This window comes from Pteropus medius, unplaced genomic scaffold (genome assembly GCF_902729225.1).
Source record: "Pteropus medius unplaced genomic scaffold, Ma_sr-lr_union100, whole genome shotgun sequence".
Taxonomy (NCBI): domain Eukaryota; kingdom Metazoa; phylum Chordata; class Mammalia; order Chiroptera; family Pteropodidae; genus Pteropus; species Pteropus medius.
This window is the reverse complement of record NW_024351543.1, coordinates 7,341,096-7,356,461: the sequence shown is the minus strand read 5'-3', so window position 1 is coordinate 7,356,461 and position 15,366 is coordinate 7,341,096. Positions and strand designations below refer to the sequence as shown.

At 38.2% G+C, this 15,366-nt stretch overlaps 1 protein-coding gene across 2 annotated transcripts in view; it reads right to left on the bottom strand.

The window, feature by feature from the left end:
- The window catches only part of PARP14 (poly(ADP-ribose) polymerase family member 14), a 42,547-nt gene that overhangs the window by 12,322 nt on the left and 14,859 nt on the right, over nt 1-15,366 (bottom strand). For both annotated transcript variants that reach the window (XM_039843199.1, XM_039843198.1), the window contains exons 6-13: nt 11,763-14,008; nt 9,536-9,772; nt 8,767-8,988; nt 5,861-5,939; nt 3,566-3,715; nt 3,166-3,228; nt 2,655-2,822; nt 26-232 (exon numbers count right to left, since the gene is read on the bottom strand). In XM_039843199.1, coding sequence (XP_039699133.1) covers nt 26-232; nt 2,655-2,822; nt 3,166-3,228; nt 3,566-3,715; nt 5,861-5,939; nt 8,767-8,988; nt 9,536-9,772; nt 11,763-14,008 — 3,372 coding nt within the window. The remainder of the gene's footprint in view (nt 1-25; nt 233-2,654; nt 2,823-3,165; nt 3,229-3,565; nt 3,716-5,860; nt 5,940-8,766; nt 8,989-9,535; nt 9,773-11,762; nt 14,009-15,366) is intronic.

Sequence of the window (15,366 nt, the reverse complement as noted above, 5' to 3'; positions counted from 1 at the left end):
CATTTCATGAAAATGAACAACTCACATGCAAGTTTATGTATCACAGACTGTTGGGGAGAAGGCTGAGATCCTTCTCTTTTTTTCATGTTGGCATAAAACACATCCAGTATTTGAGGCAGAAAGATAACAACTTTAACTTTTTTCACAGACTGGACTGATCCTTTCTGGATAAAGTCTTCAATGGCATCAATTACGGCTTCAGCAACCTTATCTGGGTCTTGTTTGGCATTTCCTGGAAAAGCAAATGACAAAATTGCCTGGGGAAAAAAAAGGCCCATCTAGAAAAGGCTGAAAAATAAATTAGAGATTCCACTTCTCACAGAATAAATGCCTACTTCGCAGCTCTTTCATCACCATGGACTTTTCTAACGATGCATAAGCAAACACTTTTGAAGTCCTAGATGCAATGGGGAATTTTTGTTCCAGGATGTCAGGAAGCTGACAGCCCAACAATGAACAAAGTACCTGGAAAACTAACTTTTGGTATCTGATACTCATATCTACTCTATTCAGCGGATCCCAGCTCACTGTGTTTCTCTGTGTTACAGAGCACAGTTAATCTTTCTTGGCTCACGAGTGACCTCAAAAGATTTATAAAAAGTAAAAGATGCTATATTATTGTTGATATATCATACTCTTTATAGAAAAAAAATTTTTTTTTCTCAATCACCACTTGACTTTATTGCATGTATTCTTATTCTTCCAAGATGTCATCAGGGCTTGATTTAAAGTAAGCTAATTTTGTAAGACGCTTGGAGCTATTAGCTCTTTGTTATAATCTATATTTTTTTACATGCAAGTTATCCATGAGCCTCCAGGAAGTCTTTCCTCCCACACCCCGACTGGCAAGGTTCAAGATTGCTATCTGAACAAGTCTTTTCCTAATTAAGCATGCTCCATATCTTGCTTCTCAAGCCTACTACCTAGATAAGATCATGAAAAGTTCCTTGAAAAATCTTATAAAAAACCATAGAAGTGGTTCCATATGAATGGCAGCTGTTACATGGGTAGGGAGCAATGTAAAAGTCCCCTGATCAACCTGGTGTGATACACGAAGGGCCCATTTGGATTAGCCCCATGGATGGTGTCCACCTTTATTACAGAAATGAGAGTAGACTCTTTGACTTGGCTATGCAGACAATTGTGGAATGTAGACAAATCCCACATAAAAGTAACCAAGAGGATTTATTCATGGTTTTTTGTTGTTGTTGTTCTTTTTTTTCCCCCCGCTATTAGCTGAGCAGGGAAAGAGGGAAATTTTTCTTTGCAAAGCTGTTATTTCACGATATTCAGAAGAATTTAAATGGGAGTGTTCAGATAAATTCATTCACTCTCAATAAACATTTACTATGTCCCATCACAAACTAGATGCTCATCTAGGCACTAGAACACAGAGGATGCGATACATGGGGATGAACAAGCATTCAATAGGTGAAGTATGGAAAAGTGAGGGAAAGCCTAAGTCAGATAGAAATGTGTAACATGAGTGTAATATGTTCAACCTGGTGTATTCAGGGAAATAGATCTGTTTTTGAGAAAAATAAGTCTGGGGTGGGGGAGGTAGCAGAATAGAGGAGGCACTGGAGCAGAGAGCCCGGATCTAGAGAGGGCTAGGTAGGAGGCTATAATAAAAGTTTAGGCAAGAGCTGAACAAAGAGAGGGGGCCAGGAAGATGGAGGATTAGGTAAACACTGCTCTTGCCTCCTCTAATGATCACATCAAAATTACAACTAAATTTCTGGAGGGCCTAGAACGCCAAAGTAGACATTCAAACTCAGATTTCTGAGCAATAGAATCATCAATCCAGTGCCTAGCGGTTCTCTCTGGCATGGGTCAGCTCCATTCCACTTCAGGCCTGAGGGTATTTGCCTCTCCTAACCAGCTCTCTTAAGGGAAACCAAGCAGGAATGCCTGATCAAGGCAGAAGACTCAGATTCCTACAAGGGGGGGAAAGCTCAAAGAGCATCACCATACTAATGATAAACTGAAAGCACCATCCTTAGTCATGAAGAATCACACAATCATATAGTTTGAGGAAAACAAGAAAATCAAAAGAGGCCAAGTAGGCTGAAAAGAGTAAGATAGCGAGTCCTTTCGACCCATTAGAACCCACTGTGTTATGGTCACTGAAAGCCTCTGTGCAGAGATGCCCTAAGGCCAACCTATTCAGCCACTGTTGAAGAGGTGAGAGAAGAGGGCTGGAAATGCTCATCTGGGAGTAAACTACAGAGAGGTGGAAGCCAATGGCTGCACTGATGTTTTCCATGGAGAGGGGACGGAGGAAGAAGTTAAGGACTAAATAACGGAGATGTAGGATTAGATATGTAGGGGATGGAACAAGAGCAAGGAACAGATTAAAGAGAAAGATGGCCTGGCCTTTTTTTTTTCTTCCCTCCCATCCCTTCCCCTGCCTTCCTCTTCCTTCCCCTCCATATTAGAGAGCAAATGTCTCTCTGATATTCCAACAGTCTCTTCAGTTTTCTTCGTTTTTACTACTTTTACTTAAACCACCCACAGGCTTTGCTTATTCTTTCAGCGGTTGCCTTTGAGTGAGGAATTTGCTCTTACTCAGACTCAGCATGAACTGCATTAGAGTCAGCACCAAATCAAGGGAAAAGGGACACCTAGGGATTAAGCCTTGAAAAGCCACAAACCTGTCCCAATGGCTGGGAGGCAAACAGATGAGTAATTCCGTCTTTCACACTCCTGCAAAACACAGGAAACTGATTTCTTGACATCATTTCCACCAATGACGTGAATAATATTCTTGCACTTCAGTAATCCACCTTCAGTAATTATATAACCATTGTTGCTCTGTTGACCTAAAAAACACAAAACAAAAACATGCAGAATCAGATGCTGAACTCATTCTTTGTTTGGAAAGCAAAATGTCTGGTTTGGCAAATAAAGCACTTTATGTGAATAAGAGACTCCTAAAATGCTACCTTTGATGAATCTTTCTTGTTTAATTTTTTTTTAACCGTGGTGTCACCCTTGAATTTTTTTCACTTCTAATTCTCTATGACTGGAATTCTTTAGTAAAATGTATGATTTTAAAATTAACGTCTTGTCTCCCCAGTCCAAAGACTTTCTTCAGCCTCTCCACAGCCTCCCATAGTTAGCTTCCACTTAAAATTTAGGACCAAAAACAGCATTGTGCCTTACCTAGGCGAATACATTCTGTTTCCACATTTTTTCCAGCATGTTCCAAAATTGCTTTGGAGACCCCTACATGAGAACATCGAGATGGTTAAAAACACAAATAAAAAAATCACAACAGTACATTTGGATCAGTGCATTTACCTCATCTAAACACTTTCCCTATCAAAGGAATCCTATAACCTCGATATTTCTGGTCACAAAAAAAGAAAAATTCATAAAATAACTGTTACCAATAGTGAGAAACCATGTCGAAATAATTTTAAAATTATTAATTAATATTAATAAGACAAAGCTGTAGAAACCAATTTGGCTATGCAACTGTAGAATAGTCTAGCTATAGAAACTCTCCTTCATGGGATCTACTGTGACTATAACACTAGTCAAAACCCTATAAGTAAAGTACCTGCTTTGAGAATAAATGTCTTTGATGTTGAATTTACAATCACATCTGCCTCTTCTTTTGTAATATCTCCAGAGGCCACCTGGAAGGTGATGGGGCCAATTTTCATTTCATGCACTCCTGAAGAAGGGCTAGAAACAGTCCCATAGAAACCTGAAAAGAAGAAAAAAAAAATGGAGTTAATAACTAAGTCAACAACAGCAAGAATGACTTAGGTCTCAGGTTCCTCACATGGGCCCCTCCATACTTCTCTTTCTCTCTCTCCCTCTCTCCCTTCTTCTCTCTCTCATCTCCTGCCTTTAACCTTGGCCGCAGTGATGGTCTGTTTTTGAAAAAGAATTATAAAATATAATAGGTACCAAACGTGGACTTCCGGTGCTGGCCAAGTTGAAGTTAGCCCACTAGAAGTTATCTTGCTCACTGATGACAACTAAAAACATGGAACAAATACAAAAATCCACTAAGTGAGACTGAAGAGTAAATGACAGCAGGCAGAGTTTGGGGTGAGGGGAGTCAAAATCTGAAGAGGCAACCTGTATAGAGAGTAGTTTCTCATTTTGTTTTGTTTTGAAAATTTTCCTCTGTTGTCTCCCAGCTTTGACCCAAGGGTGGCCCTAGCTGCAGAACTGCTCAATGAGCACTGGCACCAAAATTCTCAGAGGATTCCTGTCTTTGTGGCCAGAAGATTGAGAACAGGGGTCCCTGTGAAGATTGAGAAGATTATGGCAGGGATCCTCTTTATTATCCAAATTTATTTCTTTTTTAACCTAGGCTCTACCCCAAGGTAACCCTAATTGCTTAACTCCACAGTGGCACCATATGGAGCTAAAACTCTGAGAGTCATTCTGTATTTCTATCCAGAAGAATCAGGAATAAGAACCCTTGTGGTCTGATGAGTGTATATATGTGTGTGTGGGAAATCTCTGTGATCTTTTCTCTCTATTCTCTCTTTACTTTGCCCAAGGGCAAACTTTATCACACAAAATTATGAGGCAACAGAACAGGCAGCTTCCCCTCCAAGGGAACCCTGTCTTTCTGGCAAGAGGAACTAGAAAGTAGGCTCCTGCAAGCCAGGGAGTGTAAAGGGGATCCTCGCAAGGGGTGAGCTGGAGAAAGTGATCGCCACTCTGTGTGTGAACTGGAATAAATCCTGAGCCTGCCCCAGAGCCACGCATGTTGGGGCAGACCCAAGCAGTGTGGCAAATGCTTTGAGAACTGAAGTGACACTGGAAACACTGCCCACCCAGAAGGTGAAATAGAACTTTTAGAATGAGCTTAACTGACTGACTGCCTGATAAAACAAATAAACAAACACCATTTTCCAGAGGATTTTAACCAGACCTGTTTCATAAGATGATAATTAAAATAACCAGCCTATAATCCAAAATTGCTTGTCATACAAAGAACCAAGAAAATGTGACCAATTCTCAAGGACAAAGACACTCAATATAATGTTCATCTCAAGATGATCCAGATGTTAGAATTATCAGATAAACTATCTACTATACTTTAAACTATTTACTATAACTATGTTCCCTGAGTTTCCATCTGAATGCATGGAAATGATTTGAAATGAATGGAAATATAGGAGTCTCTGTAGAGAAGTATAAACTATGAAATAAGAATCAAATGGACATTTTAGAACTTAAAAATACAACCTCTGAAATAAAAAATTCACTGGATAGGCTCAATAGTGTAGTAGACAGAGAAGTGGGTCAATAGATCAATAAAAATCATCCAATCTGAAGAACAAAGAGGAAAAAAACTTTTAAAAACATCCTCAGGGACCAACAGGACACTATCAAAAGGCTTAACATTCATGTTATTAAAGCACCAGTGGAGAAGAGACCACTGCAGGAAAATATTTTAAAAAATGACTGAAAAATCCCCAAATTTGATGGAAGACATACATATTCAGATCCAAGAAGCCTCAGCAACTCCAAATAGGATAAACTCAAATATACAACAGCAAATACAACAGAGAAGAAGCATTTGTATTGTCTCTTTAAATGTGTCTATTTCCAAAAACACATGTCACATCATCCTTAGAAAATAGTAGCCTCGTCACTACTTAAAAACCCGTTATATGGATTATCCAAGCTGGCGTGCCTACTCTTTTGCTCCATATCACACAAACATGGCCAGTGTCTTGCAAGCTCAGGTATATGGAATATAATTTAATATCTCCATCATCGCAAATTGATTTTTTATAAAAATCATCACTATTATCTTTTACTTATCACTAAATAGTTATTTAGCAACTAGAAATAATTTCTCAATTTAAAAGCTTTACTGAACCTTGTGTATTTTCAGCCTTGGGGATTTTGTCACAGACGAAATTTCCATTAGCTCTTCTGTCAAATTCATCTGAAAATGCCTGGAAGTACAAAGACAGTTTTGACTACTACAATCCTCAGTAGATGAATGAATTTAATTCATCATGGCTTTTGATCCTGCATGCACAAATATTTAGGAGAGAATAATTCTCAAGGCATTATTTATTATCATTATAGATTTTTAAAATTATGAAAACAATACATATATTATTTCTACAAATGCATCCTATGAAAATTATCAATGATGGGAACAAAGATATAAATACAAAAAAATGTAAATACATTACAGTGCTATCGATAATCAAGAAAAAATAAAACAGTTTAAAATCCATCAAAGAAATGGTCAAATAAATTTTAATATATCCACATGTTAAAATATTTAGCAGCTATTAAGAACTGCATTTTCAAGGAACAGTTAATGGAATAAGGAAATACTTTATACTATTAAATGAAAGAATAACATTAATTACATTATATAACAACACTTTGCAAAGTACACATGCATAGAAGAAGACTAGAATGAAATATGACTCAAAGAATTTATGTATTTTGTATTGTTCAAAGTTCCTATGATGAACATGTATTACTTTTAGAATCAGTAAAGGTAAATAACTTGTTAAAAGTTGTTAAAATTGCAGTGTTAACAGAAAGGCAAACACAAGGACCCAAAAACTTCAATTTTTAACTTCTTATTTGTACCAGGAGGGGAATGGCTAGGGAAGTGGTGCTTTTTGGAACAAGATGCTGATGTATGTATTTTAGGTTTAATAAATCCGTGAGTTCCATTTCTTTGCCTGGTAGTGACACCTTTTGTAAATAAGCAACAGAGAATCTTGTTGGGAAAAAAAAGTGATATTTTAGCTAAAAGGCTGATACAATAAAGAGAGAGAGACTCGGAGAGACTATAGAGCCAGAGTTTCAGGCTCACGACCTCCAGAGGTCAGGCAGGTGAGCTACAAATGTGAAGGCGGACTGATGTGACTCTGAAGGACTACACAGCACCTGTCATTCAGTCACAGTGAACTGTTCTGGCAGAAATCCATGTCCAATGTGCCAGAGCATTTAAATTTTTAGGTCACAGTGGCCATCTGGAGTTTTATATGAAATGTTTGATTTTAAAATGTTAGCAACTGATTCAATTTTTTAAAAATAGCCCAAATAAAGCACATCTAGATGTCATGTTCAGACCATGGGCTTTTTTTTTTACAACCTCTGCTACAGTGGCCACCTATAAACATCTCAATAAGTTTTGTTGATTTTTGTATGAATATAACCAAAGTTTAACTGTCTTTAAAAGTCTTAAGAGAGAAAGTGTCACAGTCATGTATGGAGAATTGATACTATTTCTTATGGCAGTAAAGGTGTCTGTATATATTAATCCTTTTACAGAATACCTGCAATGGACTATGAGTCTTTAGGAAAGAAAATAGGGTCTGGGGTTGCACAGAAATAGTGAGATTTGAAGATTCAAATTTGAAGATTTGAAGTTCGTGTCATAGGACTACTCCCCTATTCATCTATTCAAAAACTCTCAGCACTTTATGACTCTAATTTAGTTCATTTTATGTGTTTAAATCTTAGCTCCCAAAGTAATAATGATTTCTAGGAGGGAAAGTATGTGCTACATACCCATCCCATGATCTATATCACCTTGTATAATGCAAGTCATAGGGAGGTTGTTAAAAAAGCACTTATTGACTAGAAATTACCGTAGTTATGCAGACCAACTAAGTGGACCACATATTTTGCTTGGGTGGTTTGGCTGTCTGATTAGAACGTAGGTGAGATTTCTTGCTTCCAAAGAACTTAAGGTAATATCTAGATCCAGAAAAAATTAAGTATGACCTAAACATTCAAATGGTCCAGCAATCCACAGACATCTCCTGGGTTGCTGGCTTTAATCCGTTTAATTCTTGCACTATTATGAAACTTTTAAAACATTTAATGTCATTTACTCTACTGGACTCTAATGACTTGGAGGTCAGGGATAATGACCTCTTATTAAATGTCTCTTGTTCTCCCATAACGCTGAGTCCAGTGGATCACCAATAGCTGATGTTCAGCAAATGTGAAGTGGTCAACATACTCTTTGTGACAGAAGATGATTCTGGTACTTCTGGTCCCAACTCTCCTATTCTCATGGGGATGTGCTGAGTTGATTCTAACCACACCCTTCGGTTGTATCCAATCCTAATAATCTATTTACAGGACCATACTATGCTTTTATATTATGTATTAAAATTTCTATGTTCATGTGGAAGGGAATTCTATAGATTAAAAGAGGGTTTAGGGATATGTCAACTCTATTTGCAATATCTGAGCCTTATTTAGATTCTGATTCAAACAAATAAGCTATAAAAACAAAATAAAACATTTATGAGAATTGGAAATTTGAACATTGGCTTGATAATGAAATAAAGGAATGATTGTCAATTTCTTTTATGTGTGAAATAGTATTGTGGTTATGTTACTTTTTAGAAAGAACTCTAATGTCTAAAATAAATACCGAATTGTTTATAGATAAAATGTATATTTGGGATTTGCTTCAAAAAAATATAAGAAGAAGGCAAATAAATGGAGATAGAGATGAAACATATTGGCCATAGGATGATAGCAGTGAAGATGAGTAATGGTTACAAGGGCGTTTATTATACTATTTTGTCTACTTTTGTATATGTTTGAAATTTTCCTTAATAAGAAGTTAAATTTTTTTCTATAACCATGTATTTGCTTGAAATTTCAAGTAGTCTACACTACTCTTTTGCTTCCCTGTATGGGAAATACATAACACAACCTATTAGACCAAGACGACATTGGAGACCATTAAGGCTCAGTTGCCAAAATAACCAGAAATAAATGAGGCTGTACCTGAATATTCCCGTGATCATTTGGATGCAGCAGAAAGCAAACCTCTTGTAAAGTTGTCAGTTGATTCTTGCTACTAAATTTGAAAACTTCTGAAATAATTAATTCAGCAAAAACAGTTTTAGGAAAACCCAATTGTCCTGTTCCTATGGCTGGAAATGCAATTGATTTTAAGGACAAGCTCTCAGTGATTGTCAAACATTCTCTGATTATGTCTTCCATGATCTGAAAAGCACAAAACACACCCTTATACATTTTGCCTAGAAATGGAATTTAGGACAAAAATAAGAATTCAGCAGCTTTGACTATGATCTCTGCTCCTTTTTGCTTTCAACAAAAGGCAGGTTAAGGGCAGTCAGAAGGAGAAAGAAAAATATAGGAGTAGATAAAGAAAAGGAAAACAGAATGTGAGAAACCCTCCAAAAAGATTCAAACTCACTCAGTAATGAAGAAAGAAGCAAAGCAATTACTGTTTAAATTCCTCATGCTCTTCCATTCTTTATGCCCTTGCTCTGCCTTCCTCTTTAAAGATGTGTTATCGTCAGTAATTCTTCCCTGATCCCCAATAATGATTGAGTACTATAATCAATTTATATTATTAACTAGTCTTCAGGAGAAGTCTGCTACAGTTGAAAGAAAGGGCCATAAGATGGAACTTGTCAAGAATGTGACGTTATTATGGAAGAGAAACAGACAGAGTCCAATCTACGTTATACTGAAAGGAATTTAAATGGGTATCCAATTTTCTGGAGAATTTAAAACCAGGCCCTACCTTGTGTGAAGATGCGCTGCCATTTTGCCAGTCCGGAGCCACCACATGAAGCACACGCTGGCAATGCAGATTGCAACCACTGGTTTGGAGAATTGTGCCCACATTAATAGACATCCCTTGCCCAGTTGTGTTCAGTTCCTCCTGGAGCTTTGGCCCAGCTTTTTCCAAGAGGGCCCTAGAAAGGGGCCCTCTGTTAAGCGTAAGATCCGAGGGAACGGAGTTGACGACAACATCGGTCTTAAAGACAAAACCAACAATTTGTTTCAAATTCTAACAAAAACATTAATCAAGGATTACTATATTTGAGCCGCTGGGCTTGGCAAAATGGGGGACAACTAAGATGATTACGTTTTCAGGACTGAAATACCACCCAAGAAAAAGTGTTATTAGATACTTATTTAAATAACACTCCAGGACAAAAGAGAAATGTCAAAAAGCAATGTATAAATGGTATAGGATCACCAAAGGACTCCAGAGGAAGTGCCTTCAGCAACTAATGAAGACACCATGAGTCATGTGGGGTCTGAAACATGGGAATAGTTGCAGCGGGCAGAGAAAGACAAGGAAGTCATTGATGAAGGGGAACAGTATGAACATATGCATGGTAGGTTGTGAGCCATGAGTGGATTAGTTTGACCCGACAGAGAATTTCTGCAGTAAAATGGCATAAACAAGGCTGGAAATGTTGGGGATAGACTCTGCAGAGGGCTTCGAGTGCCAGGCCAACTGGACTTCCTGACAGATAGCGAGGAGCTATGGAAGCTTTTCAGCAGGATAGTTAATGTGAGCAGATTAATTGGCTACATTAGAATGCAAGTTGAAGAGAGGAGATGGAATGTGACCAAATGACTTTCAAAGTTGCTCTGCATAGGCCACCAAGGAGCAAATGCACAGCAGATACTATGGCATCAAAAGCCAAACATCTATGGGAACAAAAGGAATGAAAGCAATGTCTTACTATTCAGTGCTCAAGTTGGACAAGAAATGGAACTCATTCCAATTACCAACTCTCAGTCAAAATTTTCTGTTTATTTGTTTGGTTTTTAAAACGAGAAATAAAATTATTTTAATGTTTTGAAATAGTGCAATGGTTAGGACCCTGAACAAATATTCTAATCCTCGCTCTACCGTTTGTTGGCTGTGGGATGTGGGCAAATTATTTAATCCCTCTAAGTCTCATTTCCACAGCTGTGAAATGAGAATAATAATAATCCTGGGATCTACCTCATAGCATTGAATGAGAAAATGCATGCCAAGCACTTAGCATAGTGCCTGGTACATCTAAATAATTAATGTTAGCTATTATTCTTGTAATTATTATTTAAGTTTATTATATAAAGAGATGACCCACATAATGGGAGAAAATATTTGCAAATCATATATCTGGTAAGGGACCTGTATCCAGAATATATAAAGAACTCTTAAAATTCACTAATAAAAAGGTAACCTGATTTAAAAGCGGGCAAAAGATCTGAATAGACATTTCTCCAAAGAAAGTATGCAAATGGCCTTCCCTAGGATTCCCCTCCCCAAGCCTGCCCACAATACCCAAATTAAAGAAGTAACAGCTGGCACAGCAGGGGCTTCCAGGGCTGCTATTCCCATTAGTTAGAGCTTGTATAAAAGGTTGTTAAATACATATTTTAAAAACATGTCACACCCCCCGCCACCACCCACCCAGCAGACCTACAAGAATTGTCCCCACATATTACCCAGACCCTTCCCAGGTCCATTCTCTACTTTCCTTCCAACATTTTCTTACTGGTGTTGGGAGCTGATGGTCCCTCAGTCTTGGGCCCCCTTTCTCATCCTTGTTCAGTTCCACTGATAAGATTCCTGTTCTCTGTTCCCAACCTATGCTCTAATTTTTCTGTATCTCCTATCAGAATTTGACAGGTAATTAACCTTCGAGTCATCAAAATCTGACAAGTGTGAAGGCACCAAAAAAGTATAGAGGGCCTTGTAAAGGTATTATTGTGACTTTTCACATTTACTGGAAACCTAGTGACCTGAATACACTTCCAATTCCCACACATAACTGGCCAATCTCTCTCTTTAGATGCTGTGGTAAAGTAGCCCAATTTTCTACAGAAACCTGTGTCCAGGCCAGGATGGAGGGCCTGGGATTCTCTCCTCTGATTCTCCCCTTGACCCTAATCTTTCTTTGGCAACAGACTAACTGAAGTCCCAGCACCTTGGTGGGTGTTCTGTAAGTAGGGACACTCACCGTAGCATTCTGCACATCTGCTTTCAACAACAGGATCCTCAGGCCTCCCGGGCACGGGAGCACTCGTCTGTTTTCAAGATCTTCTCTCGAGCCGGGCTGAACTGCTGCTGGTAAACTGGGCAAGGAAGCAGTACCAGGCAGGGTGTTTTTAAATACAGATTTCACAGTTTCAGCAAAGGCCTCAACAGTCTTCTCAGCTGCATCCACAAGGTAGACCTTTTTCAAGGTGCGTCCATCGCTCTTACCTTGGAAGTTTTCTTTGATGGCCAAAACGATGGCCTCCACACACTGGAGTAAGGGAAAACCAAAGATCCCGGAGCTAATGGCGGGGATGGCTATGGATTGGTATTGGTGATGTTCAGCCAAAATGAGACTTTGTTCCACGGCATGCTGTAACAGGAGCATACAACACCGGGCATCATCCTTCTTCCACTTGGGACCTACTGCATGGATCACATGATGGTATGGGAGCCTTCCTGCTTTTGAGATGGTGGCACGGCCAGGAAGGATCTTGCCCCTTTCCTTCACTATCTTGTCACAGTCTTCCTGGAGCTCAGGGCCAGCTGCTTTCGAAAGAGCTGCGGCGAGACCACCACTCAGCCGGAGGTCCTCATTTGCTGAATTTACCACCACTTCGACAGGAAACCGTGTCAAGTCACCCAGCTGTACAATCAGTGAGACTCCAGGGGCCAAGTCCACCTGAGTGGAGCACTTCTGCCCGCCAGTGCCGCCTCCCTCCTCTTTTCCTTCATTCTTCTGTAGTTGAATAAAACAACCAAAAAACTGTTTGACCTGACTTTTATAGTACCCTGCTTTATCCTGGAAGATCTGGCTGGCTCCTGGCTTATCAATATTGATGCTTTTAATACAAACTGAATCCCGGGCTTGCCTGATGATATTCATTCCCTCCAGGACTTTTGTCTTTGAGCCAATTAGTAAAATGCCTTTTTGTTTATCTTCGGGATTGAAATTTACAATAACATTTATCTTCTTTATCCTTTGCAAGAATAGCTTCTCTGCCTTTAAATAATCAATAACTAAGGGAGGCTTTACTTCCATCAATCTCTCAATTCTCATGTTTTTTTCCACAAAGTCAAAAAGCAAGCTGTAGATGTCATTTACTTCTCTCGTACAGCCTGCGATGTTGACCACAGCTGTGGTTTCTGAGATAAACTCATTGATTATTACGGTCATTGAGGAAGAATTATATTTCTTATGCAAATTGTGAGTGCACTCTTTCCATTTCCTGCTGTTAAGAAATTCCCTGTCCTCAATGTCTATTGACTTAAAATTTAAGGCACTGACCATTTGCTTTTCAGCTTTTAATAGGACTTCAGAAGAACAGCCGGTTAAGAGAACAGTTGTACCCTTTAGGTCATAACTTGCAAGAATTTTCTCTGCTATAAAAAGAGACTTAGAGAATTCTGCACAGTCAACCTGTTGCAAAAACTGGAAAACCTGAGGAGAAAGCTCAATGTTTTTCTGGTCCATGTTGTAAACCTTTTCCTGGATTTTACACTTTAATTTATACACATCTGCACTGAGTCCTTTGAAGCACATGTGTTGAGTGGCTTCATCATAAGAAATTTCCACCTCTGGGCACTCCATGTGGAAATGCTCCTGCATACCACTGTGGCATAAAAGAGAATACTTTCCTGGGGAAATGGCCACTTTCTCCTTCACACTTTGCTCTTCTCTTTTAATTTTTTCAGTGGCGTTTTTTATTAATTCTTTGATTTTTGGCTCAATGTTTTGTACATCCTCTGATTTCCCCACTAAGGTTACAATCCCCATAAATGTATCAAACTCGGTCAAAATCCTGTCATCTTCTAAATCGTTTTTTATGGTGTCCCACACTACTGGATCCACTTTAAATGGCATAACTTTATATCTAGACCTGATGCCAGAGAATGCTGTCAAAACATCTTTCTTCCAGTTCTTGATTCTTAGTCTTCCTTGATGGACTAAGGTGGCCTCAGGTCTGATGGTAACTTCGCCATTGAGTTGAGACCACATTAACTCACAGTGACAATGTCTCATTTCCTCATTTATCTCTTCAATCAGGTGATTCTTTTTGTGCAAGAACTTCCATAACGGAAGATCCAGAGATTCTCTAATTGGTGCTGGAAGCTTGATCAGAGGCTTTTCTTTTCCATATAAAGCTGTGCCCAGAGAGGTATAGTATGGGAACACAGAGAGTGGCATATTGCTGAGGAAATGTTTCTTGGTCATGATGGTGCCTAACACTTAAAAGGAAAGAAATAAAATAAAGTAATCCCAGTGTAATATGTTTCAAAAGAAAAAAAAATACCTTTCCTATTCTAGAGGGAAAAAATCCTAATATTTATAGAACTTTGATGTTATAACACATTATTAAAAAGCAGCTCTAATCCTCACGCATTGCGAGCAGGAGTGCAAACTGGTGCAGCCACTCTAGAAAACAGTATGACAGTTCCTCAAAAAACTAAGACTAGTTTGGGTATCTATCTCCAAATTTGAAAACATTTTTCTGTAAAGATATATGTACCCTGATGTTCATTGCGGCATTATTCACAGTGGTCAAGACATGGAAACAACTGAAGTGCCCTTCGATAGATGATTGGATAAAGAAAATGTGGTACATATATACAATAGAATATTACTCAGCCATAAGAAAAGATGAAATACTGCCACTTGCAACAACATGAATGGATCTTGAGAATATCATGCTAAAGCAAAATAAGTCAGATAAAAAAGTCGAGAACCATATGATTTCAGTCATATGTAGGATGTAAAACTGAATATGATTTCACTCATATGTGGGACGTAAAACTGAAAGCAACAAATGGACAAGACAAACAAAAACTCACAGACACGAACAACAGTATAGCAGTTATCAGAGGAAAAAGGAGGAGGAGGAAGGTAGAAAAGGATAAAGGGGGTCAAATATATGGTGATGGAAAGAGATTTGACTTTGGGTGGTGAACACATAATGCAATATACAGGTGATATATTATAGACTTGAAACATATATAACTTTATTAACCAATGTCATCCCAATAAATTTAATTTTATAAAAAGAGGGGAAAAAAGCAGCTCTGCTCTCAAAGTGCTCAAATATAAATTGATATGTGTTAACGCTGCATAGGTATCCCTTGTTTAATGGAATAATTACTTTCTAGCTAAGATCACTCTGTTAAAATTCTGTTTTATTTTGTTTTTCTGATAATACTGATATATCACCACCAGGTTAAGAAATAAATAGGACTTTGTTCCCAAGCATGGGGATAATGTTTGCCCCAGTGTAAAGAATATTTTGGTGCTCAAAGCAAAGCACATCTAAGAATCATGCTATCTGCTGCTTCTTGTACACCTGACAACTTTAGGCTTCATAGATGACTTAGATTCCATTAATACTTCTAGGGAGAGGAGTACAATAATAATTATCATAGCTAACAATGTGTCAGACACTATTCTAAGTGCTTTACATATATCAAATTAATTTAATCCTCACAATAACCCTTTGAGATAGAAACACTATTATTATCATCCCTATTTACAAATGATAAGACTTAGACTAGGAAAAGTTAGATAACTTGAACAGTGTCATGTAGGCTGTAAGTAT